At 51.5% G+C, this 27574-nt stretch overlaps 1 protein-coding gene and 1 long non-coding RNA gene across 2 annotated transcripts; both read left to right on the top strand.

Moving 5' to 3' along the window:
* The first annotated feature begins 639 nt into the window (after nucleotides 1-639).
* Nucleotides 640-3975, top strand: LOC122375968. The gene is made up of 3 exons (XR_006255495.1): nucleotides 640-741; nucleotides 2919-3004; nucleotides 3875-3975. It is a non-coding gene; the product is annotated as an uncharacterized LOC122375968 (long non-coding RNA).
* A 1195-nt stretch (nucleotides 3976-5170) lies between these two features.
* Nucleotides 5171-27246, top strand: LOC122375971. Its single transcript, XM_043355589.1, has 7 exons — nucleotides 5171-5186; nucleotides 5378-5576; nucleotides 6045-6151; nucleotides 6493-6639; nucleotides 9769-9941; nucleotides 12570-12622; nucleotides 14876-27246. Exons 1-7 carry the CDS (start codon nucleotides 5171-5173, stop codon nucleotides 26610-26612), a joined length of 12432 nt encoding a protein of 4143 aa, XP_043211524.1. The 3' UTR covers nucleotides 26613-27246.
* The last annotated feature ends 328 nt before the right edge of the window (nucleotides 27247-27574 follow it).

Below are 27574 nucleotides of genomic sequence, written 5' to 3'. Positions count from 1 at the left end.
GAGGTATCAGAATTTACTTGTAAAAACACCTACCTATAATGTCAAGGTTGTGACAAACCGTTTTAACAACGTGTTGGCGACCACCAGCTGACAACGTGAACAGTCCTAGTGTTAAAACATGTCAAATTTAACGATGAAAACTGAAAATGTGCATTGAAAGTCAAAGGAAATGCAATATATGGCCTTATATGTCACCATGCATTATCAAAATATAATGCTGCAAGTGCGCGGTTGCTGCAACGTACCAAAAAACGTTGTCACAACGTTTTACCACAACTTTCGGACCAAACCATGGCTTCACAACGTTTAGAACGTTGCTACAACGTAATTAAAACGTAATTTCGTAACTTACCGAAACACGACGTTGTGACAACGTTGTACTAACGTTTCCTGTTTGCTGGGGATATTCCGTGTGAATATCAAGAAACTCTGGTCCTTGCTCCTAATTGTTGTTATTTTTACTTTTTTATTTTTTTGACTAAATAGGTATGCATAAATACAAGGCTCCAAAGAGATACCTATCTACCCATTTGGATTGATAGGAGCAGCCATATGTGGAGAAGTCGTCATCATTAACTGAGATCGCCTACGTGCTGAGACACGGCCCTTGTGCCTGACCGCCAGGTGTATGCAGCCGTGGGACGACCGCTTCTGGAGGATGTCCTGGCCGGCTACAACTGCTGCCTGCTGGCGTACGGCCAGTCGGGCTCCGGCAAAACGCACACCATGCTCGGACAGCCGGTACGTACTTTCATCACTTGGGCGGCCGGTACGTACTTACACGTTATAGCAGGCAAATATACGAGTACAACCCAGTGCAACCGGTGCGCTGGGAGATAAGTGCAACTCAGGCAATTCTCAAAAAGAAATTGATTGCCAAAGCTTAAATATTCCGGTGCGGTATTTCACTGTGCTGCATTTTTCATTTGAATAATGCAATTAACCAATTATCGTTTTATTGCTAATTATTTCATCACTAACGTTTCTCATTGACCATTTTCCATTCGTGCTGTTCAAACATCTAAATAACAGAACAATTATACGCATCTATGGTGCCATCTGTAAATGAATGGAAAATTCAAAACATTCAATTGCCGAGAAAATACGGAACGTTAAGAACGACAACATCACGATTCACGTTGCATGTTGGGCACAGTCAGCGGAGTCAGCCATGCTACCTACAAGTTGTTGGCCATAGCTATGCTTTGGCATGATTTGAAACACATTAACACCCGTTGACCTAGTTTATATTTATGATTATCACTTCACTGGAAAGACAGGCGTGTAATTTAGATGTTGATTCGGTGAACAATAGGCCGGCGTCAGCGAATGATCTGGTTACTAAAAGCTGCAGGGTTATGGCGATGGCGATGTATTAGTTTGCAGCATTTACACGCTGGAAAGACCATGTTTCAAGTCTGTCTCCACCCACACCGGTCACTCAGTCGCCTGTTCGGAAGTTTCAGTGTTTGCCGGGGACCACTGAGCCTGCCCCCGGCTCAAGTTATGGCGCCACGGCCGCGCCGTTGCCAGTGACCTGAGGTCGCCGTCCTAGTTTCCCGGGTCGGCCGAGCGGCCCGCCAATCAGAGCCGCGCAATAGAGCCGTGGCATGGGCTGCTCTGTCAACCGAGCCAGCCCGTTCATGGCACCGGCGGCAGGCCACAAAAGGCCTCCGCCGGCCGCCGACGCCGCCTCATGATTAGTGGATAGTTATCCGCAAAGTTGCCGCTCATCGATTAGTCACCGTTGAAGAGCCGGCAGTTGGTGTTCGCGCGCTCTGGGACGGCGGACGACGAAATCGGAGAGCCTTTCAGCCGGAGACAGGAATGGATGAGATGACGCGTTCGGCGTTCTTTGGGTTTGTAATCGGAGTTCGCTAACCCCGTATCACTATCTGGCGGGTGGCATTGTGGTGAAGGAGCCGGCCCCGGGCAATCTACCATGAATGATCGGGTCGATCGCCGCGGCGGCTCGCACAGAAGGGCAGCCCGTAGTAAAGTCGGCGCTGATGTCAAGGTGAGGGTCCCGCCACCGAACCGCGGTAGGACGAATCGCTGAGCGAGTCGATAGGACGCGCCCTGAGCTCTGGAAGCGTGGGCTCGTGGCCGTGCACCAGTCGTGAGCCGACGTCAATCGAACTTGAGTACATGACTCGGAGTGCATGATTTCCAGTGATCGACATGTTCAAGGTCAAGCAATAATCATGTCGCACGTGGACGTGTTACAGGCCCACATACGAGTTGAACTAGTTATCACGTGTACCCACTTGATATGTGACGATCGGTCAGTGATAACTATTTGATATCTTGTCTAGTGGTGTCAATCGGAACTTGAATCTTCGGAATTCCGATTTTGTCCAATGTCCAATTCGGAATTCGGTTGGACAATGACAGCAGGCTTTGGACAACTTTGGACAATCGCTTGCTACACCTCAACATTTTTATAAAGAAATCGTATTTAACATTGATTGGCTATTAGAAAGCTCAGCTTTCGATATGATTACCACTTTTGAGCTGGTAACGATACATTAAAAGCAAATTAAATAACGGTGTTGAGTGTAAACTATTGCGTAGATGTCGGACATCTTTGGACAAATGGCTGGCTTGGACATTTTTGGACGGACGGTCGACGTAAGTATTGGACATTGGACAGACATTGGACATAGGTTTTCTGAAATTGACATCACTAATCTTGTCGCAGTGGAGTTAATGTGCCATTATTTATGTGCTACGAACTCGGATGCTTTATAACTAGGCTGCTTAAAACAATCTAAATGGAGTTTCAGAACCGATATACACAAATGTGGCTGCGAAATTACAGAACTACCAAAATGATTGGTCTCAATTGGTCAATTGGTCGCATTCCCAAATTTATCTCCTTCTCATGATGAAAAATCAATATTTTTAAACCATTTCAGGACTGTCCCGGCATGATGCCGCGACTCTGTGAAGAACTCCTGGACCGACTGCCAGCGGTAGCAGACGACGCTTCCATTTCTCTCAGGTAGGGAACCTTCATGAATTGCTGAACATGTTACAGATATATGCGAGCCATTCGCCATCATCAGTCTTATTACAAATCATATCACGAGACTACGGTTAGTTACAGCCGATTGCACATCAGAGGCGTAACTATATGTATATGTGACAACAAAGAACTGACACAAGGTCATGAACACGCAGTAGTGCGGCCATCGATTGCCGTCTTATTGGGGTCGTTGGGGTAATCAGATCCGACCTCGCACGCCACGGCTCATATTGTCCGGGTGTTCATTCAGGAGACTGGCAGAAGCGACGCACTGGCATTTGTTTTGTGCCGTAAACTGGTGTTCTACATGAAAAACGACAGAGGAAGTTTGTTAAATCCGTACCTAATTACCGTTCGTGTAATTCGTGTATCGGTCATAAAATGCGCCGATGTAAAAGTGAGACGACGTAGACGCTGAGCATAGCTTGCTGACCAAACATTTAGTTAGAATTATCACATAATCGGCCAGTTTCATATGCTATCGTAGATTTCATCCAGTAAGCGCATCACGGTCCGGGAAGACGCTACGCCTTGAATTGTGGTCTGCCGTGTGCGGGTGTCGTGCGGCACAGCCTACTGTTCAGGCGCGAAACAACTACTGCCATCTGTCCACAGAACTATGAATTATCGACGGTAGCACGATGCAACTCATCAATACAACAGAAAGACACTATTTATTTGCACTGATTATTGTCGATGCAAATATACCCGAATCATGCTTAGCTTTTTACGAAACATGCGTGAATGTTATGGATAAGTCAGAACACATGGAGATAATATCGTTACGTCGTTATTGGTAAAGTAATCTTGGTTCACGTTGTCTGATGCACCTGTTCCCCTCCACAGCTGCATAGAAGTGTACAAAGAGACGGTACGGGACCTGCTCGGAGATGAACAGAAGAGTCTCCGGATACGGGAACACCCGCGGACCGGGCCCTATGTGGAAGGTAACGAACAATAGTGACGTCGAAATTAGGTATAACATTCAACAATTAACATTCACCATTTGGCGCATAGATTGGAGGATAGGGCAGTGGATGTTAGCTCAGTATTTATAGTTTTATCCGCGGAGCCTGATGTCAAGTGTCACTTGATGAATCAGCGACAAGGCTGCATATTGCGTACCGTATCCGGAACGTCACTAATAAGGCATAGTTCCGTGCCATTGAACTTCGTTAGCCAATTTACCTGCGTCGAAACACAATGGGCTGCGTAAATTGATCCATTTATCGTGACCCGGCCGTTTGATTGGCGCCTGGACAGGTTCTGATTATGATACTATGCGTTGTTTTACAACCGATTTTCCTCGGATAATTTATGGCAAAAGTTAGTCATAGTTCGGCGCGAAAATTGCTTACGAGCTGAAAATATCGCATATTTTTTAATGGAGTTGAAATGCTGTGTGTTTAGACGACAATTTTAGGCACGCAACAACGATTGATGAGATTAGATTTGGGACGCCACTGATCAGGTCCGAGTCGACCATTCGGCAATAAAACTCGATCGCTCTATCCATGAAGTATCGCGACTGATGCAATTAAAAATTAAGTATATATATATATATATATATATATATATATATATATATATATATATATATATATATATATATATATATATATATATATATATTCAATTCACTGAAGTTCTTTGTGAAACATGCGCCTCAAAACAGTGTGACTTTCTAGCCGTTTCCGGTTTTAACTTTCATCATGCATCTATGCCGGTCGGTTTCATCTTACACGGTGCCGGTCCCATAGCTAAGTCGGTAGAGCGTTGGACTCCCCGTGGTGAGAGCACGCGTTCCCGGTTGTAACAAGTCCGGGATCCGACGGGCGCTTGACGTTTATGGGCCTCCTGACAGGTATGGTTGCGGTTGGTGGCAGGCCGTAGCCAGACGAAGTCAGTGAAGGGACCGGCCGTGCACGGCTTTGTGCTTACGTTAAACTTTGTTTGGACTCCAAATTCTGCCATAGAACCGAAATTGCGCGATCGGAGGGTGGAGGCCAAGGTCACCGCAACAAGCTTGGCAACTGTCCTTGTGAATGCTTCCATTCAAAAGGTTCGGACTAAATATTCGAAAAACATCTATGAAGTTCCTTTAGAGCTATTTGATCTAATCACTCCTGGATCCACCTTACAATGCTGACTCTGACCAGTAGCGGCGGAACACCTTCAATTGGGGGGGGGGGGAGGCCACTGCCGACTTTTGATCCCATTCTTTCCATGCAACGCCCATAGGGCTAATGTTAAAATGCCAAAATCAAAGGGGGAACGGTGCCCCGGTGCCCTCCCCGTTCCGCCGCCTATGACTCTGACTGTCGCCGACCGTCTCCTCTGCGCCATCAGGGCTGACCCTGCACCGTGTGACCAGCGTGGCCGCTCTGCGGGACCTGCTGAACCGCGGCATGGCCCGCCGACAGTGCGGCGCCACCCAGGTAAACCACTGGAGCAGCCGCAGCCACGCGCTGGTCACCGTCCACCTGCGCCGGCGCCGCGGGGTCGGGCGGACCGCCTCCAAACTGCACCTGGTCGACCTGGCCGGCAGGTCAGTGGGGAGCAGAGGTGCAGAGGAACGGGCTGTGGGAACACATACAATTGAATGGTCGAGAGCGGGCACGGGAAAAGGGACGACGTTCTCAGGTGATTGCTGCTTGTTGGACGAGATCAGTTTGTTCGCCGATACCTATTATCTAATTTCTGCTAGGATTTCATTTAGGTTTCTCAATAGGCATGCTGTTAAGTAACTGCCTATTGTTCACCACCATGAGTTAGCTGATTATAACAATGTGAATATGTATCAACGTATGACATGCTAGGCCTGTTCCATCTTCTCGATATTTCATTGCCTTCTTTTTATTGTTGTTCCCTGTTTTCTTCCACCAACATAAAAAACCTTCTCCCAGACACACTAGACCACCGATTCCGAATCAATCCTTAACACATCACCCAACCATCACCCACCATTCGTGCATACCCCACGGTACCGACACTGCTGCACTGACCTGTTTCGCAGTGAAAGGGCCGGTGCCGGTCCGGGCCGCCCCAGTCGGACCCGACTCACAGAGGGAGCCAGCATCAACCGGTCACTGGTGGCTCTCGGAAACGTTATATCGGCGCTAGGTGGGAGAAACGATCATAGTTTACCGCATTTGATCTGTCATACACGGGATGAATTGGCTCGGGGTGAGCTGAAAGGACCGTGGTGCTAGATCTTCGCTATTTACGCAGGTGGCGTAGCGCTCTGCTCGCCAGACGGCAGCACTTGATCCAATCAGTGCAAGTGGTCGAACTGTGCCGGAGTGGCACATATCAGTTTTATTTTCTTAGAGTTAAATTGCTCATGAAAAATGGAACTTCGAAGAATTACTATTGTTAATCTATGTAGTTTTAGGCTCCATGAATTTTCACTCTCGGTATCCGACGCCATTTGACCTGACTGCTCTCTGTGGTGTCGCCTGCAGCCGAGCAGGGTCGGTCTCGTCAGCCGGGCAGCCAGGAGAGGCGGCGGCGGCGGCGGGCGGCGACGTTCGTCTCCTACCGCAGCTCAGTACTCACCTGGCTCCTCAAGGATTCGCTCGGCGGCAACGCCAAAACGGCCATGGTCGCAAGTAAGTGATTTGGGAGTGGTGTGTTGCAAGACCCTATGTCTAGCTCAACCAGCCATGTCCTCAGCGTTGTGGATAACTACCAATGCATGTGTATTTTCGATCACCTGGGTGCATATTGTTTATAGTTGACCGTAAAAAATTATGAAACAATTTAAAGGGACCCTCCCACCTTAACATTAGATTTGAGTTGAGATAGCCAAAATGGGGTCCCTGGCTCACAATTACCGGTTTCGGCACTCACAACATCGAGAAATGCCTTAAATCGGAAATATTGAATTTCAAAATTGCAGCATTTTGATTCAGAGGGGCTAATGCATAGGAATACCCCTCTGAATGTGTGACGTCAGCGCAGATATCTCACGATTTTTTAATGTTTGACTAAAACGTTTTGTAGCAAGCGGTGGTATATGCTGCTTTGCGCGCAACAAGTGCCGCACTTTCAGCTGCCAAACTATTGCTTCCAAATAAAGTCGCTAGGAACAGCGGGGATCCCAAAAAGTAAACAAAAGTAAAAGTATAATATCTTGAAAACCGTGAATATTTTTCGGTGAAATTTGGTAGATATTCGTTTTCGCTCTTTCTGAACCGAGCGACATCACTTTCATGCCAATTCATAAACTTTTTTGAAGGTGGGAGGGTCCCTTTAAGTAGCTAGCCATGATGTGGATGGTAACTACATTCGAGCTCCATAAATGACCATTATTTGAGGCAAATGGCAGGCACCTGACAATGCTCTAAACATCACCGAATGTAACATCTCACGGGTCAAATTTCCTTTCAACCGTATAGCTCCTAATTAACACCCTTCTTTATCATTACGCCCATAGCTCCCACAAATGTCACCATCCAGCCGTGACCACCCCAGCTGCCCGGTCAGCTGACCTCCACAGCTGGCTGTGCCGGGCCTGTAACAGTAGGTAACTATTTGGACAGCCGCGCACTCGCCCAGCCATGGGCAGGTCGATATCGAGTGCCAGCGGCACACGCCCCACCCTCGAAACCCGCGCTGAAATGGGCCAAGGCCACAACACATGTCGGCAGCTTACCGAGCCGAGACTGCCGTACTGGACCGACGCAGTACCTGCTCAATGGTCGATAGTAAATACGTGACATTTCATCGGCCATCTAATGCTGAATTAGTGGGTCTCGCTCCACGGTTAGAGCATGACGCATAAGGCCATTTTCGTAACCTTTTTTATGGCGCAGACTTGACATTAATGCGCATATGTCCACTACTTGCAGATACTCAGTTCATTAAAAAAAAAAACAGAATTTGTTACTTTACCGGCCATTGATCTGATTTACCTACTGATAAGATTTGTTTAGCTCATATCCATTAACATATGATCAAAGTGTGATATTCTATGCTTAGGTAGGTCAGCACAATCAGCTTCATCAGCGAAAGTCAAAAATCAATGGAGCGGATGATAAAAATTGGCACCTTCATCACACCATCAAACACAACAAAACACTTCAAAATATGCAACAACGGAACGGAACACACCCATGTACATACATATGCATATTGCAATTGCATCAGTTCTAACGTTCAATATTATGCTAGTTTGATCAAATGTCGGTAACTTGTTTTGTTATTTAATCTACGTACTTTGCACACAATTATATAACCAGTCGATTGCTTTCCCTGTCTGCCGTTTTACCGTCGACGATTCATTATCGTACGAATTATGCTTTGGTGTTCAGAGCCTATCGAAGGTGAGCGATGCCCGTCATCAGGCTTACATACCCTTGTTTCCATGCCATAACAGTATGTACCTACACCCACTGCTCCATTATGTTATTGATTGGACTGAATAACAAGGGAGCAGGATATATGGGGGTCGACCATGGAGGATTACTGTGGAACGCTGCACCGGTGCCTACATGCACTGCCCGGTTCACCACACAGGGTGCTGGGCAATGGCGACCGAGTGGTGCACCGGACATTACGGGTAGGAGACGGGGAAGGGAATGGGGGACTCCGTGTCACGGGGAAGGGGAGGGGGACGGGAGGGCCGAGGGGAATGGGAGGGCTCCGCCGACTACAGGGTGGAAGGTGGCGTGTTGTAAGTTGGTGGACAAACGGTGATAACCTGACTCACTGGGGGCAGACTGAGGTGCTGTTTACTGCTACGTGACACGGTAGCTTAGTGTCGGTCGGCCAAACCCCAAGGAGAGAGGAAAGAGGAGGGGAAATAAGGCAGAGGTGGGAGGCATCACAGAGGGGAGGGTAGAGGATGGGGAGGCAGAGCAGGGAGGAAATAGTGACCGGTAGGAAGGGTTGAAGTGGCCGGGAACGGGGTCGGTCGATCGCGGCCTTTTTACGCGGCTGGCGAGGCGTGGACGGCGGCTGGACACGGTCGTCGGCCACATAAAGGCCGTCTGTTGACATAGGCGACCACTTGGTGCATTGCAGGGCAAACATAGTAACGCCCAGCCCCGCCCCGCTGAGACGCCTGCCGTACTTCGCTGATACGTAAATGGAGGCTGTCAGCACACGCAGATTCGATGATAAAGTTGCTGTTGAAGTTTTATCATTGTTGTGTTACATTCACCAGCGGCAGCTTTGAACCTGGCACGGGGAAATACCTAACTTAAATGATCGAATCGTTCATTCATAATATATCCAACAAACAGCGAAATGCATTTTGCGCGTATAATTTTTATTTTGTAGCTTCAAGATTTGATTAAATCAACCTACAGTTCAACTCAACCATCCATAAGCAGCCATACTTGGGAACGTACTATTCAAATTATATAAAGCTCATCTATAGCCGCTCTGTACCGATTGACAATTGCGACGAGTGTCTATCAATTGGATGGCCCATCGGCCATCTGCTCCCAGCTCTGTGTTAATGACATCATTCATCTAATTAGTAATTGCCAACACACGTGTTCCTACAGATCCTAACACTGATGTTTGGCGTCACCAAAATGAGTCACTCTGTCTGTTCTAGAACCTGTTCACAACTGTGCACTGCAGGTTCGCACTCAGCGGATAACAACGCACTCAATTTACCAAACAATGCAGATGACGGCCGTTGTGATGCAATTTGTACTACCAGAGTCGCTCGGGACACTCAATCCGACCATTTGGCCGTGTGTAACTGTGAGGCCGCTCCGTTTCAGCCGTGTCCCCGGCCAGCACGTGCTACAGCGACACTCTGAGCACGCTGAGGTTCGCCGAGAGGGCCAAGGCCATCGTCAACTCCCCCGTGGTCAATGACGAGCCCGGCACACTGTTGGTGAAAGAGCTGCAGGCCGAGGTCGATCGTCTCCGCGGTCTGCTGGCACTCAACAAGGTGGGTTTCAGTGGACAGACTCCGGCGTTCAACAACGTGGGCTTTAACCCGCGCCCCGCGGGGGGGGCAGAATCTGCCCCCCTCCCGTTTTTCGCCAATAACTTCTAAACGCGTTACGCCAGCGACGTCAAACTTTCAGTACCTTATCATACATCAATTTGACACGTTCCCTGAAAATTTGAGCGAAATCCGTCGGAAATTTTTTGAGAAATTGACGTTTTAGTGACGTCATGTTTGCCATTTTCGCCTAAAAACGGCAAAATTTCAAACGCCGCTAACTTCTTCATTTTTAAAGGAATCAAGACGTAACAAAAAAGGTTATACGTGATTCTACTTTGTCTATCAAATGGCTATCTCGGTTTTTTGAAAATTTTGGATTTTGACCAAAATTTTTTTCCAAAAAACTGACTTTTTTTGGAAAATATTTATAAAATCCAAAATTTTGAGTTTATCGAAAAAACCGGAATATATGTCAAAGAAGTGGTCTATGTGCACCTACATACCAATTTTTAGAAGAATCGGTTCAAAAGTGTGGGAGTTATTCAAAATTTTATGACGTCACGACACACAAAAATTTTGAAAAATGATTTTCTTTTGGGAGTTCTAGACCTCGTACGGAAATACAAATAGCACCATTCGATTCGCCGTGAAAAACTGCATCGGATAGACACCTTTTTAGGCCTTAACAATCAACTTCAAAATTTGACCTCACTTGACCCGACCTTGACCTGACCTCGACCTGAAATTCATCCAGAGGTGGTCCATATCACTTATTGAGTGTGCCTATTGAATTATATGAGTAAAATGACCCATAAAACATGTGTCGCACATGCCCTTTTCTATATTTTGTTTTTGGTGACCTGACCTGACCTGACCTTGACCTTGACCTTGACCTTTGAATGACATTGTGTGCAACGAATATTGTCTTGGTAGTCTAAGAACACGTTTTGGGCAATCAGTCTCAGTCCATTCTTCGGCAACTACGGTGCAAGGCCGATACTGTAGAAACTTGCATTTTGTACCCTTGACCTGACCTTGACCTGACCTCTGACCTACTTAAGCAAAAAAAATTGGGCTCTTAAGATCCGCCTTGTTGAGAGCTTTCGTTTGCCGTTTTTCCCGTCTTTCTACGACCATCGGTTCGGAAGTTAGACAGGGGGGGGGGGCAGAATCTGCCCCCCCCCCCCAGCAGGGCGCGTATGGCTGAATAGCCCAGCGGGGCGCGGGTTAATGAACAGGCCACGGGGCTTGGTCTGATGGCTGTGGTACTGTATTTTTGTCAACATTCTGCTTGTTTACTGAGGAAAAGAGTCGGAATAATCAAATAACGAAAGTGCTGTTTAATACGGAATGGTCAAGACATGCCTCGCCCCGCGGTCTGTCAGTTTCCTGGGATGGTAGGCTGTGCCGCATAGCACACAGTTAAACGTGCCTGTTACGTAACCATAATCGTACCAAACATTTTGATTGTTGGACCTCGGTTGATATAGATTTGACGAGACTCTATAAAGACGTGCCTATGTATTTCGGGATCGTATTATTTACTTTTACGAGCGACTGAGAGTCTGAGATTGCCTATATACGCGAGTTTTTGTTTGGAACTCTGAAATGACAGGGGTGTATAAAAAGTGATTGCATTAGAAGTATCTCTTAGCTAGCAAGAGATCCGAGTCAGGATATTTTTGACGATCCACATTGCATTGAGAATTAGGATATTCCTTGAGCTTACTGCTCAAATGTTTTTGTGACGAAAATTTGACGACACATTGCTAATAAAAAGGAAGATTAAAAGTTTTCATTTGGCGCTGTGCTAGACCTAAATAACAGTCAAACATTATATCTGTAGGTATTGATAGAAGTTTCACCATGTTTATCAAGTTCTATCTTGATTAACTGATTAACTTAAGGTTGATCGCTTTTTGGTGTTTTCCCAGTATCAAGTGACATGCGACGAAGGGCACATTAATGCATTATATGGCACATACCCCAAACGTGCCTAATTACTCCCGAATAATTACTCCTGAATAACATTTGCACAAGTCCCTGCTCAGTTGATGAACCTGCTCCGCAGACTCCTAACACGCGTCGATTAGTCCTGACCTAGAAATCCAACCACACTGAAACTGATCTCGTCGGAGTCAGAAAGTCGCCGCCTACACGACACGTCGCGTGCTAGCGGACTGGAATTATTTAGACAGTCACTTTTACGACTACTGTAGGAGACCCACTAGCACCGCGGGTTCTCGGCGGACCGGGTGATGACGAGGCTGGCCCGGTGGCCACAACACCACGAGGCGCGAACCCTATGGGCCTATTATTCACTCATAAGCTCCCACAAGGGACCAGTGACAGCGATATAGTGATTTTCACAATCACCTTGTCCTGCAAAGGGCAAATGAGTATCGTCCCTTTCAGCCCTTGTCAACCGACATAGACGCGAAACACAACTGGTTGACAATTAGCACCACTTATATCGATCTGAAGCATCGATGTCCACCGCTATCCGGCTGTCTCTGGCGACACATTTCGTCCTCAGAGTCCGTCGACGGTGTCACCCGTGACAGCGCTCCATACGGCCGCGTCTGCTCCGTCCCTCACAAATGACCGGCGGGCTTTGTTCCGTTACAGATGGCCGACTCAGGTGTCCCCTCAGACGCAGATGTCGCCGGCACCGATCGAAGGTGAGTCTCCCCATACCTAGTTAGTATCGCCGCACTAGCGTACCGCCCAGTTTTGGCCACCGTGCTGTCCCAGTTGGACCACCGTGCGCCGCCGCTAGTCCACTGTGCGCCGCCGTGCCGTGCCGTCTCTCGCCGCAGCCGCACGGAAGAGCAGAGCTCGGCTCGGAGTCTGTCACCGGTGTCGAACACGATGACACCGGGGACGCGCTGTCCCGTGACGCTCCCGGCACTCGATGGAGAACGGACCTCTGGTGACGCGACCGTGACTGGTGGCGGCTAGTGACGGTTTGCGTGATGGCTTGTGATAATTGGTGACGGCTAATGGTGTTATTTAGTGACAGTCAAGCGAACTGTAGCTTCGTTGCTGATTGCTGACGTGGTGAGAAAACGAGCACATAAAGGCTGAACTAACCGGTTCAAGGCGTGAAAACGGCTTATAGACAGTCGCCAATACTGGCCGGATCTATTCAAACGGTAAGAAACTGACGGTAGAAACTTTTTATGGTACCTGTCGGCAAAATGGGCTAGTAACTTGCGATTTAGGTAATTATTTTATCTCAACGTTGTTGGTCATATAGCTTGCAAACAAAGAGTGAGGTTGACGCTGCTTAGTTGGTCCACTCAGCAGTAACAAATGTCAGGTGCAAGCATGTCAAAGCAAAGGTCCGCAAATTAAGGGCTGCAGTTGTTCCCTGAGCCAATTATCAGACAGCCTTTCGAAGAGGTTATTATAGTTCAGCTGGTGACACAGCGGGTGCCCAGTCAGCTTTTAAGAGCACTTGTGGCGGCTCGGACCAAGGTCGCTGATCTATACCATCAAACCGATCGACCAATGAGTCGACCTGTGGACAACAGACAAACAGATATACAGAGAGACTCGCAGGCCTACAGAGTTACAGACAGATCGACAGAGTCACAGACAGGCAGACAGACAGACAGACAGACAGACAGACTCACAGACGGACAGACAGACGGACAGACAGACAGATAGACAGACAGACAGACTCACAGACTGACTCACAGACGGACAGACAGACAGACAGACAGACGGACAGAGTCACAGACAGACTCACAGACAAACACACCCACAGGCAGACGAACAGACAGGCGAACAGATGTAGGGTTTCTGACAACCGTACCTCCGCCCATGACGACACGCTACCACCTACCACCACAGCTGAGCTGGGCTGCGCCCGCTCCTGTGGTGTCGGCGTACCGCGCTCCCATGTGGTGTTCAGTGGTGCAGTGTGGTGGTGGTGGAAGCGGTCTAAGCTAGGGCGAGTGTGGTCGATGGTGGAAATTCCGCACTTCTAAAATACCCGTAGTTGCCTCGTTGTCCGATATATTATTTGTTGTTTAGTTTTCACCGAAAGGTATAGTATTCATGCTAGTGTTAGCGGGACGCTAATTTGTAAAAGAATGCTGAGTCTGGCTGTTAAGTCGATAAAATTCCACCACAGACCTTGATTGCGATGCCTCGTTTCGTTAGATCGATCAACGCTTAGTTGACAGGTTGAACCGGCACGGCCTTGGCAGCCTTACCTTGGCAAGACTATTGCTGTGAAATCGATAAAAAGTCGATGTGAAGTGGCAGAAACGAGGATCACTCATGTTTAGGAATGTTATACCACGCAGTTCATGCATGTTTTGCAAACGCCGAAAGGAGGGAGTACTGTACCGGCGATGCTGCAGTATGCGTACCTTTTAAGGTGAGGGAGGGCGCTACCGCCGGCCAAAACTGCCGCATGTTCGTGCGACGTGGGGTCCAACGGGGACGTAGGGTCGGCATTTAGGGAATTCGTATGAAAGAGATGCCGATCATTAAATGACTATTTAGATTTACAATTCGTGATATTCTTGTATGCTGCCTGTCTTATTTAACTATTATTTTATTTTACTGGTTTCCACTCTCCATTTATAGACGGACAAAAGGCCCTATATTTTACGGAGTTGACGATTTTGGCACGCTATCTTGCTATCGGCTGACGAGACCATTAAGTTATGATTTAGTGGCAACGACAATAGTGATAACCATTCAGCCTCGAAATCGCTTCGTCCCGAAATAAGCGTATTGTCGCTAAGTTTGAGCAATAATACCGTTTACGAGTCCGTGTTACCGTGTTCTACCGTGTTACGTGCTATATTCGACTAAATGTTCCACCCTAGACCGACAGCTGACATCCTTCTCAATTCGTCTAGTTTTCGCCGCTAGCCAGTCACGCTATCGAGTGCTTATCTTCTCTGTTCTCCCAGTTTCAGACTGCGCCGAGCCGACCGGACGCTGACATCGAGTCTGCACCGCCCCTCATACCAGCGCCTGAGCGCCAGCGAACCGGACCTTCCGTCACCTCGCCAGGAGAGTGCGCCGCCCCCTCCCAGACGGCGGCAGGTGCTGACCCGCGCGCAGGCCACGGAGCTGCCCGAGACACCCGCCGCCGAGCGACCGAGCCCGATCGGTGCCGAGGAGACCTCGCGTCGTCCCGTCCCCGCCACCACCTCCTCCTCTCTGAGCCTCCTCAGTGACTCCTCTGAACTCTGGGACGAACTGCGCGATATCGTGTGCGAGCGCGAGCGTCGCTGCTGGGCGAACTTTCTCCTTTGGGAGCAGCGCCGGGGTCTGTATCGGCCAGCGAGTGTGCCGGGGAACATGCAGCGGCTGTCGGAGGAGCGCCGCTCGCGCCGGCAGGTGGTCAGGGAGGTCGTGCGGCGGCTGTATCCCGGCGGGGGTGGAGGTGGTGAGGGCGGCGATGGTCCTCCCGGAGATGCCACGGAGTCCGACTGGTGCTGCTGTGGCAGACGGAAGCGGCGCCGCGAGGCGTCGACCGACTCACGTCCGTACGAAAAGCGCAGCCGGATTATGGACCAGGTGGATGAGGGGAATGACTCGACCGAGAGGCAGCGACGGAGGAGCAGTGGCGAACGCGGCGGCCGTTCGGCAACCACCGCGGCACAGTCCAGCTCCGCGCGGAACGTCAGTCGATTCCCCCGCCTCCGACTGCGCCCCGCTGACCCGACCCCGGCCGCGTCGGTCCCCTACAGCCAGGGGGATTTATTGCAGCCTGCCTGCACGCCAGCGGCAGCCATCCTCTCCTGTTCTGTCGATGAAGGCCTTGGTGGCAGCTTTGACGTATGTGCTCCGCCGACTTTCTCTGACGACAGTCTGGAGCCAAGCGATTTGGGGCTCTCTCAGGACTCTCTAGACATGATTGATGCCGATTCTGTCGAGAATTTAGCCACCGGAAAGCAGCGCATCGACAGTCTTTTCCGACCGATGTCCCACCCGCCGATAGTGGCTGCCCCAGTTCTGGTCCGTCAGGTCGAGCACCGGAAACAGCCACTGGAAGCAGCGGCACATCACCCAACATCACTACCTCTGCAAGTGCCAGGAAGCCAAAGGAAGCCATCACAGCCTAAAGTGGCAGGAAGTCGCCGAACGGCGCCAAACACTATCATCAAAATCAGCATGGTTCGGCAGGCCGAGTCGTCGGACAGCGAGTGGGGCAGCCCGGCGGCCAGTCCCGACCGGCGCCACTCGCGGAGCGGCAGGGCGGAGCTCCGCCGCCGGGCCGAGGAGCGGCTCTCCTGCTCGGGCGCCTCCGACTCTGAGGAGGAGCACCAGCAGCTCCTCTCCGCCGTCGATCACACCTCGGCAGACGCCGCCAGTCTGCTGTCCGTCGATCCTGCGAGCGATTCGCTCAGCTTCCATTCCGCCCCTGGAGATCCTGACGAATGGAGCACCCAATCAAACGCTCCGTCCGCCTATCCTATTATTCATTTTCCGTCCCCGCCGCCACCAGAGGAGCTAACCGACGAATGCGAGTCCCCGGGCCCGCCCACACAATCGTCAGCCGGCGTCGCTCCCCCATTCCAGTTCACTATCGACTCGGGAGAGGTAAATGGGGAGAAGGACCCTTTGGACGGCTCGACAACCGACGTAGGTCGACTCTACACGATCGTCGAGTCGGCCGGTGAGTCGGACGGGGTCATCGATTCCCGCGCGTCGGCTGTGACGCATGCGCGGCCGCCCGCTGCCCCGGCAATGGCCAGTAAACAGAGCTCGGTCGGGGCGGCAGCGTCGGCGTCGGGGTCGGCCGGTGAGCGGTCAGTGATCGGGCGACCGCTGGTCGGCGACGGACGGCTGCCGGCGTGGGATGCCGAGCGTCGGCGGTGGTGCGCGCGGCAGGCGGCGGCCGAGGCGCCGGCGGCTGCCGGCTGGGTAGACGCCGACATGTGGGAGCGGTACGTGTCGCGGCTGGACGTGCGCAGCCACCTGCTGCTGGAGGAGGCGCGCCGTCGGCCCGGCCTGGCCGTCAGCCTGCTGGTGCGCTCCCGCAGCCTGCCCGAGCTGGCCGAGCGGCCCCCAGGCGCGCACGTGTCCCGCCTGTACCGCTCGGCCCTGTCGGTGACCGTGCACGGCCGGCCACCACCGCAGCCCGAGCAGAGACTGCTGTACTCCCTGCCCCCAGAGGTGAGGGAGCGCACCGCGACCGGACCGCCAGTCGAGTGTATACCGGAGGACAGTGATGGAGCCGGCTCTGAAAGCTCCGCCAGTTCAGACGGTTCTGACAGCTCGAAAGACTCCAATGGATCCGGCAGCTCAGATGCGGGCTCTGAAGATGGACATGGACCCGATGGTGCCAGTAAAAAGTCGGACGATGGAACTGGGTTGCAGGGGGAGCGTGTGACGGCAGCACTCGATGAAGATGAGCCCCCGCCGCTTCTAGACCCGTGTGATGCCGCCGAACTGTCCCCTCAGATCGACCTACTTGGTTCCCTGAGCGATGCACCACCGGTGTTTAGTGACTCTAGTGCAGGAGACCTAAACGTCAGCTTTCCAAACCAGCAACCGATCGAAGAGGATACAGTTGCGGACGATGACCAGGTGATCAACGAGGTGGTGAGAGATGAGGCTACTAGAGAAACACTCACTCGAAGAGTGGAGACGACAGAGACTCACCGGAGCACGACAAACTCAGGTCCTCGGATTCTCACCTACGAGGTTGTCGAAGAGGTGAACGTGTTTGTGCGCGGTTCAGGAGAAACTCACGTATCTACCAGCCGGTCAGCCAGTGTTACTCAGGTGCCAGCCGAAGTCGAGAGAGCGGAGAGACGACGTGTGGAGGTCACTGACCAGAGCACGGACGGAGCGAGACGTCCTCTAGAGACGACAGAACACAGCTCACGGACTCATAAGGTATGGGACTATCGGACCGAGGTGCTGCACGCATCACCCAGGTGTCGCCAAGTGGTGACATCCACACTGGACGCAGAGGCAAGAGTTCGTAACGCTCCTTTCGTCGAGACGGAAGGAAATGAGACGTTCTACCCAGCTGAGAGTGGACCGGAAGGATCAGAACCACCCAGTCTGGAGTACTGGGCTACAAACGAACCGATAGCTTCTCAGCAGACCACAGATAAAGCCATGCAAAGACAACCATCAGAGCAGCCACCCAGTCTAGAACCATGGGAGCCAGACCAGCCAGCCAGTCTGGAGCAGCAGCCTCCAGGTCTGGAGGACTGGGCACCCGAAGAAGCTCCAAATGTTAACCAGCACCGAACCGAGCAGCCACCTAGTCTAGAGCTCTGGGATACAGACCATCAGCCCAGACTCCAAAGGCAGAGTTCGGAACAGCCGCCCAGTCTGGAACCATGGGAGTCTGACCAGCCACCCAGCCTGGAGCAAATAACCTCCAAACCACCAGCCTCAGATCGTGTCGACATCGCACCAGTCGCCGACTCAGCGTCGGTCCATGAGTCGGATCCAGCAGCGACCGTGTACGTCGCGGCGCCAATAAATATTGCAGAGCCACCGGGCGTCGGGACGGCGGCGGAAAGTTTGCCTAGACGCGGCTCCGTGACGGCGTCGGACGGATTCCATTCCGCCAGACCGGCCGCTGACGGGCTCCCGCCGAGCGCGCCGTCCGTCGGCACGCACCGCCGCGTCCCGCCCTCCCCATTCCGACTTATCACCAACGTGGAGGACGAGGAGGTACAGATATCGAGCCGCCACGACCGCAGTGTGTCACGCGGTCACCACAGTACCGTCGTCGTCACAAATGTCAGCACTGAGCACGTGACGGCGACGTCGGCGGCGGCACAGGAACTGGCGATGACGTCACCAGAATTGATAGAGTCGGCAGCGCCACTTGACACGGTCGCAGTGGCATGCGGCCCACAAACGTCCCCCAGCGGCGATCGACCGGGCCCGGATCGCAAAGCGGCGTCTGTCGTGAGCGCGGCTGATGAAAGCCGGATCCGCCCGGCGGCCGGCGGTCTAGATATTGACGTGCGGTCGTTTGTCGATCGACGAACGTCGCCGGAGAGCATTAGTGACCACCGAGCTACCAGGAATTCGGTGCAGGAGGTCAATACCCCTGCTGGGGAGTCAGGACCACTCGATGAAGGGGCCTCTCCAGTGTGTGAGCACTCCCTCTCGCCGGACAAAGTTGAGAGGTGGTCCTGTGATCCACCAGCGATTTTCGTGTTTGAGGTTGAGGAGCAGGGCGCTCTGCTGAGAAGAGACGACACAAAATTCATTGACGCCGACGCAGAATGTGAGCAGCAGCGGCTGGTGGAGACTCAGGTGACCACCGGCAGTCCCAGGTCACCGAGGACACCGGTTGAGGAGCAGTTTTTCTTTTTCAAAACTACCGAGGAAGAGCCGAGTCTAGAGACGATCGAAGAAGAGATTGTTGAGGCGTTTGACGAGTCGTCTAGCTCTCTTAGCAGCTCCAGCTCCAGCAGTCATTCGAAAAATACTTCGAGGGATGTTGATGACGAAAGTTTGAGATCGGATCTGACCGGTGCAAGTGGAATTTACAAAGTTAACTCTCCTGCCGCTGGCTCTCCTTCCGAGGCAGGTTCTCCCAGACGGGCGGCCAGCGATGACAACAATGAAGCTGGAACAAATGAACAGGAAAGAAAACCCCCACAAAATCTTATACAACTCTCCAGCGACGGTAGTTTACCGGAGGCTGCTGATACGCCGTGTGGTGTCCGTGAAGGCGCGGACGTCTCGGAGCCGGTGTCGGGGCCCCGTGGTACACCCAGCAGGTCGGGGGCCAGCGTGTCTAGCAACGTACAGGCCGACCGCGAGCTGGAGGAGGTGTCGGGCCGGCTGGAGGTGATGCCTTCTTCCGCTTTGCTCAGCAAAGTGGACGCTGAAGGCGACGAGAGTGGAACGATGGCAGAGCCTCGGTCCGGTAGCCCCCGGCTACCTGAGACGTCCGAGAGGCCTGACGGAGCTGCAGGAGGAGCGGCCAAAGAGACGAAGGAGGAGGTGGACACAAGTGTAGAAACGGAGCAAGAGCAAACAATGATTTCAGCTCGTTCGGAAGGTGAGGGAGGAGTTGATACTGAGCAAGCGAATGCACCCAACGAGGGTTCTACCTCAGCTCTTGACTCGCAAGATAAATCGATCCCAAAACAAGCTTGGACTGAAACTTCATCTGTTGTGCCTGAGCTGTCGCATGCTGTGTCAGTGGAAGAATGTGAAGAGTTGAAAATGCTTGAAGAAGAGCTCGTGGAAATGTTTCCCGAGACCACCACGGTAGAAAGGCCACTAGAAATGATGTCGGCAAGTGAACACTGGGAAGAAATCGAGCCCTGTGATGTGACTACCATTCCCAAACTGCCATGGACAGGTAACGATAATGAAGTAGGGGAAAGGGATAATTATGGCTCGAGTCACTCCCACTCAGAAAGTCAAGCTGTCAGTTTGTTGACGCCGGCTACAAACATGGCATCAACTGATTGCGGGCCGTGTGACATCCACCCTGAATCGCAGCCAGGGCACCCTGAAGCCTCTAACGACTCTCCAATCGACGAGTCGAGCGAGCCTTCGACTTGTGCAAATCGGTCGTCGATGTTTGAAGAGGCCCAGGTCACGTTAGCTGAGATCGATCCCCAGGGCGCTCCGTCAAACACGCCACCACCACCGGGAAATGCCGCAGAGGCATCCAATCTGGACCAGGTCGAGGTTGGCAAAGCTGCAGAGAATTTCGAGAGAGATATGGAAGGACCAGCAGCCGAAACACCCATTTGGAGCATGTGCTTTCCAGATGATCGGGTAAAAACTCCTAATGTCGAGCTGGAACAACTAGATGAGCCTCAAGTCACGGCAACAGACATCGATCCTGAGGGATTATCCGAGAGAAAAACGCCGACATCGACTCTCGACAACGGTGCATCCGTCTCCGATCCCGACAGAGTTGAAGTAATTAAAGCCACCGAGAATGTCGAAGGAGAAGTGCACGGACCAGCAAGGGAAACACAAACATCAATTCTTTGCTACCCTGATGACCATTCAGAAGCGCTTGATTTAAAACTCGAACAGTTAGAACATGATGATGCAAGTGACTCGACTGATGAAGAAGTGGGAGATGAAAAACGAGTTGTCCCACCCCAAGCAGCAGAAACTGTCGAGGAAGCACTTACAAATGAAGAAGTTTTCAGTGTCAAAGAAAGTGTTCTTTGTTGTCACGACTTCAGCGAGATGCCTCCAACAGAGCCAGAGTTCCAATTCACAGCAACACTCAAAGAAGAACGAAGGCAAGAAACTTCAGACATCGATACAGATGAGCCGGTGGAAGCAACAGCAAACGTGAATGAAGAAGGGCTACATGGAACGGCAGAGGAAGGGCCGCTGGTGGAACTCCTCTGTTACGGTGATGGGACGTATGAAGCTCCCACACTTGAGTTGGAGCAGTTGGGCGATGGAGAGGATTCTGACGCTGTTTCTGGGGATGGCGCAGCTCAAGGGGCTACAGAATCTCTAGAGAGTGAAGCAAAAGTGTTTGCCTCAGCTGAGGGAATTGAGACGGTTCTGTGTCACTCGATAGAAATCGATGATCAGTCAGCAAAGAACGGCATTGCTGTCGAATCGTCAACGCCCGGCATGAGCCCCCCTGAAGGCAGCTTTGGACAACAACAAGCGGTAGAAGCTATCACAGCTGATGAACAGGATCTTCAGGTGGCAGAAAACAAAACAACCGTGCTGTGCTATGCTGACGATACTAAACCAGCAACTGTCTTACATCTCGAAGCTCTGGAACACTTTGATGTAAGCCATGAAAGAGAACTAGAAGTTGCAGACGAAGATGAGGAAAACGAACACGTCGAACCTGACAAGAGAGCCTCAGACAAGGACAGCACTGCTTCCGAAGCACCATCTTTGAACCTTCTCGATGTAACCGGCCTAGAAATGCTGACGCTTGGAAATGAAAAGGACACAGGAATGTTAAAAGGGGAGCAAAGCTGCGGAGAACAGCTGGTTCTCGATCAGATGCCTTTGGATGAGAGAAATGATCGAGATGCCGTGAAAATGGCAGAAATGATTGTGCGCGGAGTACTAAGCAAAGCAAATAGCATGCTGGATGACAGCACTGATGTGCATGGAAAACACCATGCACAACTTGACGCAAAGCAAAAAAGAAAGCAGTTGACCGATGAACTGCTAACAGATGCTGCCATTATCACAGGTCCCTGCGTTCAAAGCAAAACACATGAATCTGATGAAAAGGACCTGGAAGAGCTGCTCCAAAGCATTTCGGACCAGGTTGTGAGCACAGGAGATAAGTCAACTAAGGTGCATGCAAGTCAACCCTGTACGGATCCAATTCCAGCAGAAGGTAGAAGTCACATTACAGATGGAGATGAAAAGTCGAACGACACTGACGACGTGAAGGATGCCGAGCCCGCAGTTTGCAAGAAATCAGCGTATCTTTGCGGCTCAGAACAGATGTTGCCCCAAAATGACAAAGTTTCTGAAAAAGACGGAGAGGGGGTTACACCGGCAGTTGCCATTATCGAAGAGAGTATCATGATACAATCAAACGAACAGACCGAGGAAGACACAGCATCAAAAGAACACCATCGAAGTGAACGGGAATGGATGACGTCAAGAGAATTCGAGGGACAGAACGAACGCGATGTCATGGATACTCCTGGAGAATGCCAAGGAATATCGACCGAGGTGGTAGAAACGCCAAGTGACGTCCACGCTTCTGGTATTCAAAGTGATGATACCCAAGACAAAGGCCAGATTACGTCGAGCCTAGAAAACCAATCGAATGTGAACGCAAGCGACGAAGAAGCTATCACTGGCAGACGTCTTTCGTACCAATGTGGTTTGCCTGTAGGTAGCGTCGAGACATCGGTGGAAAAAGTCTTCAAACATGAAGTAGAAACAGAATTTCAGTCAGCTGCCGTTGACGACGTTGCCATTGCTCCCGAAGTTGCCGAAGCTGCCGAAGCTGACGAAGCTGATGAAGACGAAGCCCATCCAGCAATTAAAACAACAGAAGGTAATCTTCAACATGAGCCTGATACGAGGAAAGTAACGCCTGTCGCTATAGAAGATCAGGAAAAGTCGCCAGGCTCAGATCAGAAGAGAAATGCACAATCCTGTGCTTCGCTTGAAGCACAAGACACGACAGGTGTTGCAAGGCGTCAAAATGATACTTGGCAGGTGTTATCGGACATGTCAGAAGATCCAGATGTCACCGGAAGTAGCCAAGTGCACGAAACATGTAGCCCAGGTGCCTCCAGCATGAATGATAGGAAGGATGCATCGACTGAGCACCAGAAACGCAAAACCACTGACGTGTATGAAACTGCACAAAAAGAACATATGTCCGTCTCAGAGCTACAAGAGATGCAAGAGTCAGATGAGAGAAAACATGTCTGCGCCAGTGAACACACTGCGACAACAGATGTAACTACTTTACAAGGCAGACTGCCGGAAGACTTCGAAACAATCCCTTACGATAAACAAACAACACATGCCGATGAACAATCAAGACGGCGGAACGAGCGACCTGATTGTGATCTGGCGATGCCTGATGATTCCACAGACGACAAACACAAAGAAGTGAAGGAGGAAGAAAGAAAAACCACAATGCGGTCAGCGACGTCTTCAGTGGTTGATGAGATTCAACGACATCTATTGGAGGAGGTAGACGAACAAACACTATCAATGGACACGATTGAATCAGTGGAGGACCTGAGAAAAAGCGATCAAGACGAGATGTTCTACAGTTTTGACACTGAAGATGAAACAACGGTGGACGCCATGAGAACACAACAACCAGCTGCAACCGAGATCTGCTCAATGTATGACCTTGGGCAAGAGTTCACAGAGGTCTCTTTAGAGGTACGTGATTCCAAAACAATGCCAAGCGATGTGCGATTTCAGGAGGACTCTGAGGATTCCAGCTGTGAAACACCCCGTATTTCCACCACCAGTCAAAGTCAAACAAACCGATCGAGTGATGAAGGTTCGGTCTCGTTGAGAAAGAAAAGTGATGACGTGGACGCATTGAAATCGAAGGCATCATCAAATGATCTTGAAAACACCACTGCCCCACAAAACGCACCAAGAACGAAAGATGGAACTGGGCAATGTGAAGCTCCTCAGACAAACACGAAAAGGGATGAATTTTTTCACTCGAAGGAAGAGACGTTCATTGACAAACCTGAAATCCAACAGGCCCGTAGGGATTCAAGAAAAGCTAGCCAATTTGAGTCGACCGGGAAAAAGAAAGGCGTACGTGATGTCATTTACAAGGAGGAGACACCCCTGACAGCATTTGCAGATGTGTCCCAAGTGAAACCGATGATTTTGAATCGTGCTCAGGGTATGACTTTGTCTGACGAATCTGAGGCAGACGACTGGGATTCAACATCTCCTCCCGCCTGCCAACAACCGCAACTGAAGCTGGACATTCAGCCACGCACTTCACTGGGCGAGCTGGATGGAGCACTCTCACCACGAGAAACTGTCCCACAACCACCTGTATCCCGACCTCTGCGCGCTCTTACACAATCTCTCACCAACATCACCGAAACGGAAGGCGACATCCGCGAGGATCCGCTGGTGGCAACCACCACATTCGGTCATCTTGCCCGCTACAGGCATAACTTCGGCGACGACGACGAAGACGGTACTGGTGACAAGGATCAGGCGTCACAATCGCCATCGTCCTTCGGGGCATCCACTGCAGACAAGAAGGTGCAGATGTGGCAGCAGTACGTGGAGCTGCAACACGCCGCGGACGAAGAGCCTGCCACCGCGCAACCGCTCAGCACCTCCGATATCATGTACTTGTACATCGAATCTGCCGCAGATCTCAACAGCACATCCGAGCTTTCCGACATCGGACTGAGCGCTGCTGTGCCACGAAGTGAGCATCGCGCGTCTGCGGTGCGTCTGGAGCGCACCGTCTCTGCCGATTGCGTCCGACGACGACGCAGAGCCGGACTTGCGCGCTGCAGCAGCGCGGACGGCCTCCTTCAGCGTGGCAGACCGCCAGTAGACATTGCAAACATCATCGCGCTTGGTCGGCTTCCTCTGGCGTCTCCTGAGTGTCAAAACGACTCAGAGTCCGATGATCGAGGCCGTGGAAAGAAATGTGTCTCCTGGAACGATCTCCACGGCTCGGGTGAGCTGGAGGTGGTGCATGGCTCTCCAGACGGTGAGATGCCCCAGAAGTTGACGACTCAGTCAGATAGCGATGCCAGCAGCACGGAGGAAGAATCCGACGAGGAGCCAGACTTCGTGATGGGTAGATCGCCTCTCCAGCAAACTCAGACTGAGTTCGGTCTTACGATGCCGGATGAAGTGAGAAGGCGGGCGAGACGGTACCTTCCGCAGAACACGCCGTCCACGCAGCTGGAGACGGCCAATTGGGACCTGATCGGACAGGATGTCGGTATCCCTCTGGTCGAAGAGCGCCAGACCAAGCGGTTGGTGAATGCCTCAACGCAGACACTGCGGGATGCTTCGTCACAGACAGATGGAATCGAAGATGTGGCCTACCAATGGGAACACGGTCGCGATTCTTCTTCAAGTCAGGAACAGCGTTCTCAACTTCCCAATGAAAATCAACGCTTTGCGTCTTCATTTTCCAACTACGAACCTCATTCAAGCTACTATGGCTATGATGCTCGGCATTCTTTCAACAATCCTAGCCTGCGTTCTCACACACAGGCCTACAGCATCCACACATCACCAACTCGTGATTCCTTCTCGCGCCCCTTCTATACATCACACGACTCATCAGAAAGGCAGCGCTTGTCCTTTGAGCATGCTGATCGTTACCCAGAATACAGCACGACTCACGTGAACATTTCTGGCTCTCGTGTTGGCAGTCTAGAAAGCCAGATCTGTCGCGAGTTGGAATCGCTTCGCGAAGAGCGAGCGCGAAGCAGCGCCTACTATCGGGACAGCGAGACGGAGCGTCATCGTCGACTCTTGCAGGTCGAGGACAGCCTGCAGAAGAGCCTGCAGCAAATGCGAGCGCTGGTAGCGCGGCGGCGAGCACGAGCGCGAGTCCTGATGGAGACGCTACCGCCGCTCCAGCCACGCCGCCACGCAGGGATGACCGCTGCTTCACCGGCGTACCGGCAAACTACCGTCGTGCCGTCGACTGTTCTAGAGGACAGACTGGCGGATCTAGTTGACAGGTATGACACAGCTACACGCGAGTACTCCGTGGGGACGGACTACAGCGGCCGGCTGCGGGAGGCGCCCTCCGTCACCCACATTCTGCACCAGGAGATCCACGTGCCGCCCTGCTGCGGCCACGTCCCCTCCGCGGCGCCGCGGCCCGCGCCGGCCGGCTCTCCCCGCCGGATGACACCGTCGCAGTACCGCCAGCACCTGGCCGCCGTGCGCAGGAGGATCCTGGCCCAGCCGGCCGCATCGTCAGCGGCCGAGCTGCCGCCGCCGCCCGACCTCTCGGCCAGCCAGGAACGCGCGCTCGATCCGTGGGTCCCGGCGGCGCCCGCTCGGCCCGGCGGCTCGGCGGTGAGCCGCTCTGAGCCGAACCTGTGCCGCTCTGAGCCGGACCTGAGCAGCGTCACAGGTGCCTGGCGCTCAGCAGTGCCGCCAGCCTTCGCCGGCTCCACCGGCAACCTGGGCGCACGGCCCTACGAGTACGGCCGCCCGGTGCCGGCGGAGGTCAGCCGTGCGCGTCACGCCCTGTACTAGTCTGTCTTACACACAGTGCCAACAGGAACCGAGCCGTCCACGAGTCCAACGAAACAATGCACTAGGGCCTCAGAGGGCTCTTGGACGCTGCCAGTGCCAGCGTGTTAGGCACGTCATCTACGGGGAGAAGATGTATGTTGGCACGATGTGTGCGAGAATGCGAATATGGTCCAATGGTTCTTTGAGCCAAGGTAGTAGCGTTTGTGTGTTATTATATTTAATCAATATACGTGGAATAACTAGTTATCATAACCACTATTCAACATAGTGATATATCCAACGATTATTTTTGTTGTGAATACTGTAAACTGTGACATGGGTTTAATGGAGTTTAACTAGTTATCTAAGAACTTAAATAAAAGTGTTACAACTGACCTCACTGCATTAGAGTGATAAAAGTCCAACATTTACGAACTTGAAACAGCGGATATGGGCATAACTGCTTCGCAAAAACACATGTGAAATTCACCCGAAATTTGCCATAGGACAGCCGTCATCTTTTTGATTCTACGTGAAATTGGCCCCGTATGTTCCACTCATTCAAAGCATTTACGCGGAGAATGTACAGGAATGCTGGAATGTAGGAATGCTGTTGGTGATGTGTGTGATGTTAGAATACAGTTACTAAGAAAACACAAGCATCTTTAGTTGAACGGTTTGGTATGTGAAGTAGGGTGGGTCGAATTCGGTCAAGGTGGTCGGATGTGATGGCTTGACATCTATTTTTGTGCTTTTTTCTAAACACGATGGTGGTCTTTATTTGGAAAAATAATGCTGTTTGGCTGGTTGGAAATCAAGTTCAAATCGTCAGTGTGGCATCGTTTTATCTCAATGTATTAACATTGATAGTTATTACGGAGTGAGCGAAGCGAGCGGAGATTAAAGGGACCCTCCCACCTTAACATTAGATTTGAGTTGAGATAGCCAAAATGGGGTCCCTGGCTCACAATTAGGTACCGGTT

The sequence above is a fragment of the Amphibalanus amphitrite genome, unplaced genomic scaffold (genome assembly GCF_019059575.1).
Source record: "Amphibalanus amphitrite isolate SeventyFive unplaced genomic scaffold, NRLGWU_Aamphi_draft 001972F_arrow, whole genome shotgun sequence".
Classification (NCBI taxonomy): Eukaryota; Metazoa; Arthropoda; class Thecostraca; order Balanomorpha; family Balanidae; genus Amphibalanus; species Amphibalanus amphitrite.
The sequence above is the reverse complement of the archived record's forward strand: the minus strand, read 5'-3'. Positions and strand labels throughout refer to the sequence as shown.

Excerpts from the sequence above, each read along its gene's own strand:
- LOC122375971 (XM_043355589.1), top strand. Across the intron at positions 6,152-6,492 it reads AAACGTTATATCGGCGCTAG|CCGAGCAGGGTCGGTCTCGT; the intron begins GTGGGAGAAACG and ends TGTCGCCTGCAG. Across the intron at positions 6,640-9,768 it reads CAAAACGGCCATGGTCGCAA|CCGTGTCCCCGGCCAGCACG; the intron begins GTAAGTGATTTG and ends GCTCCGTTTCAG.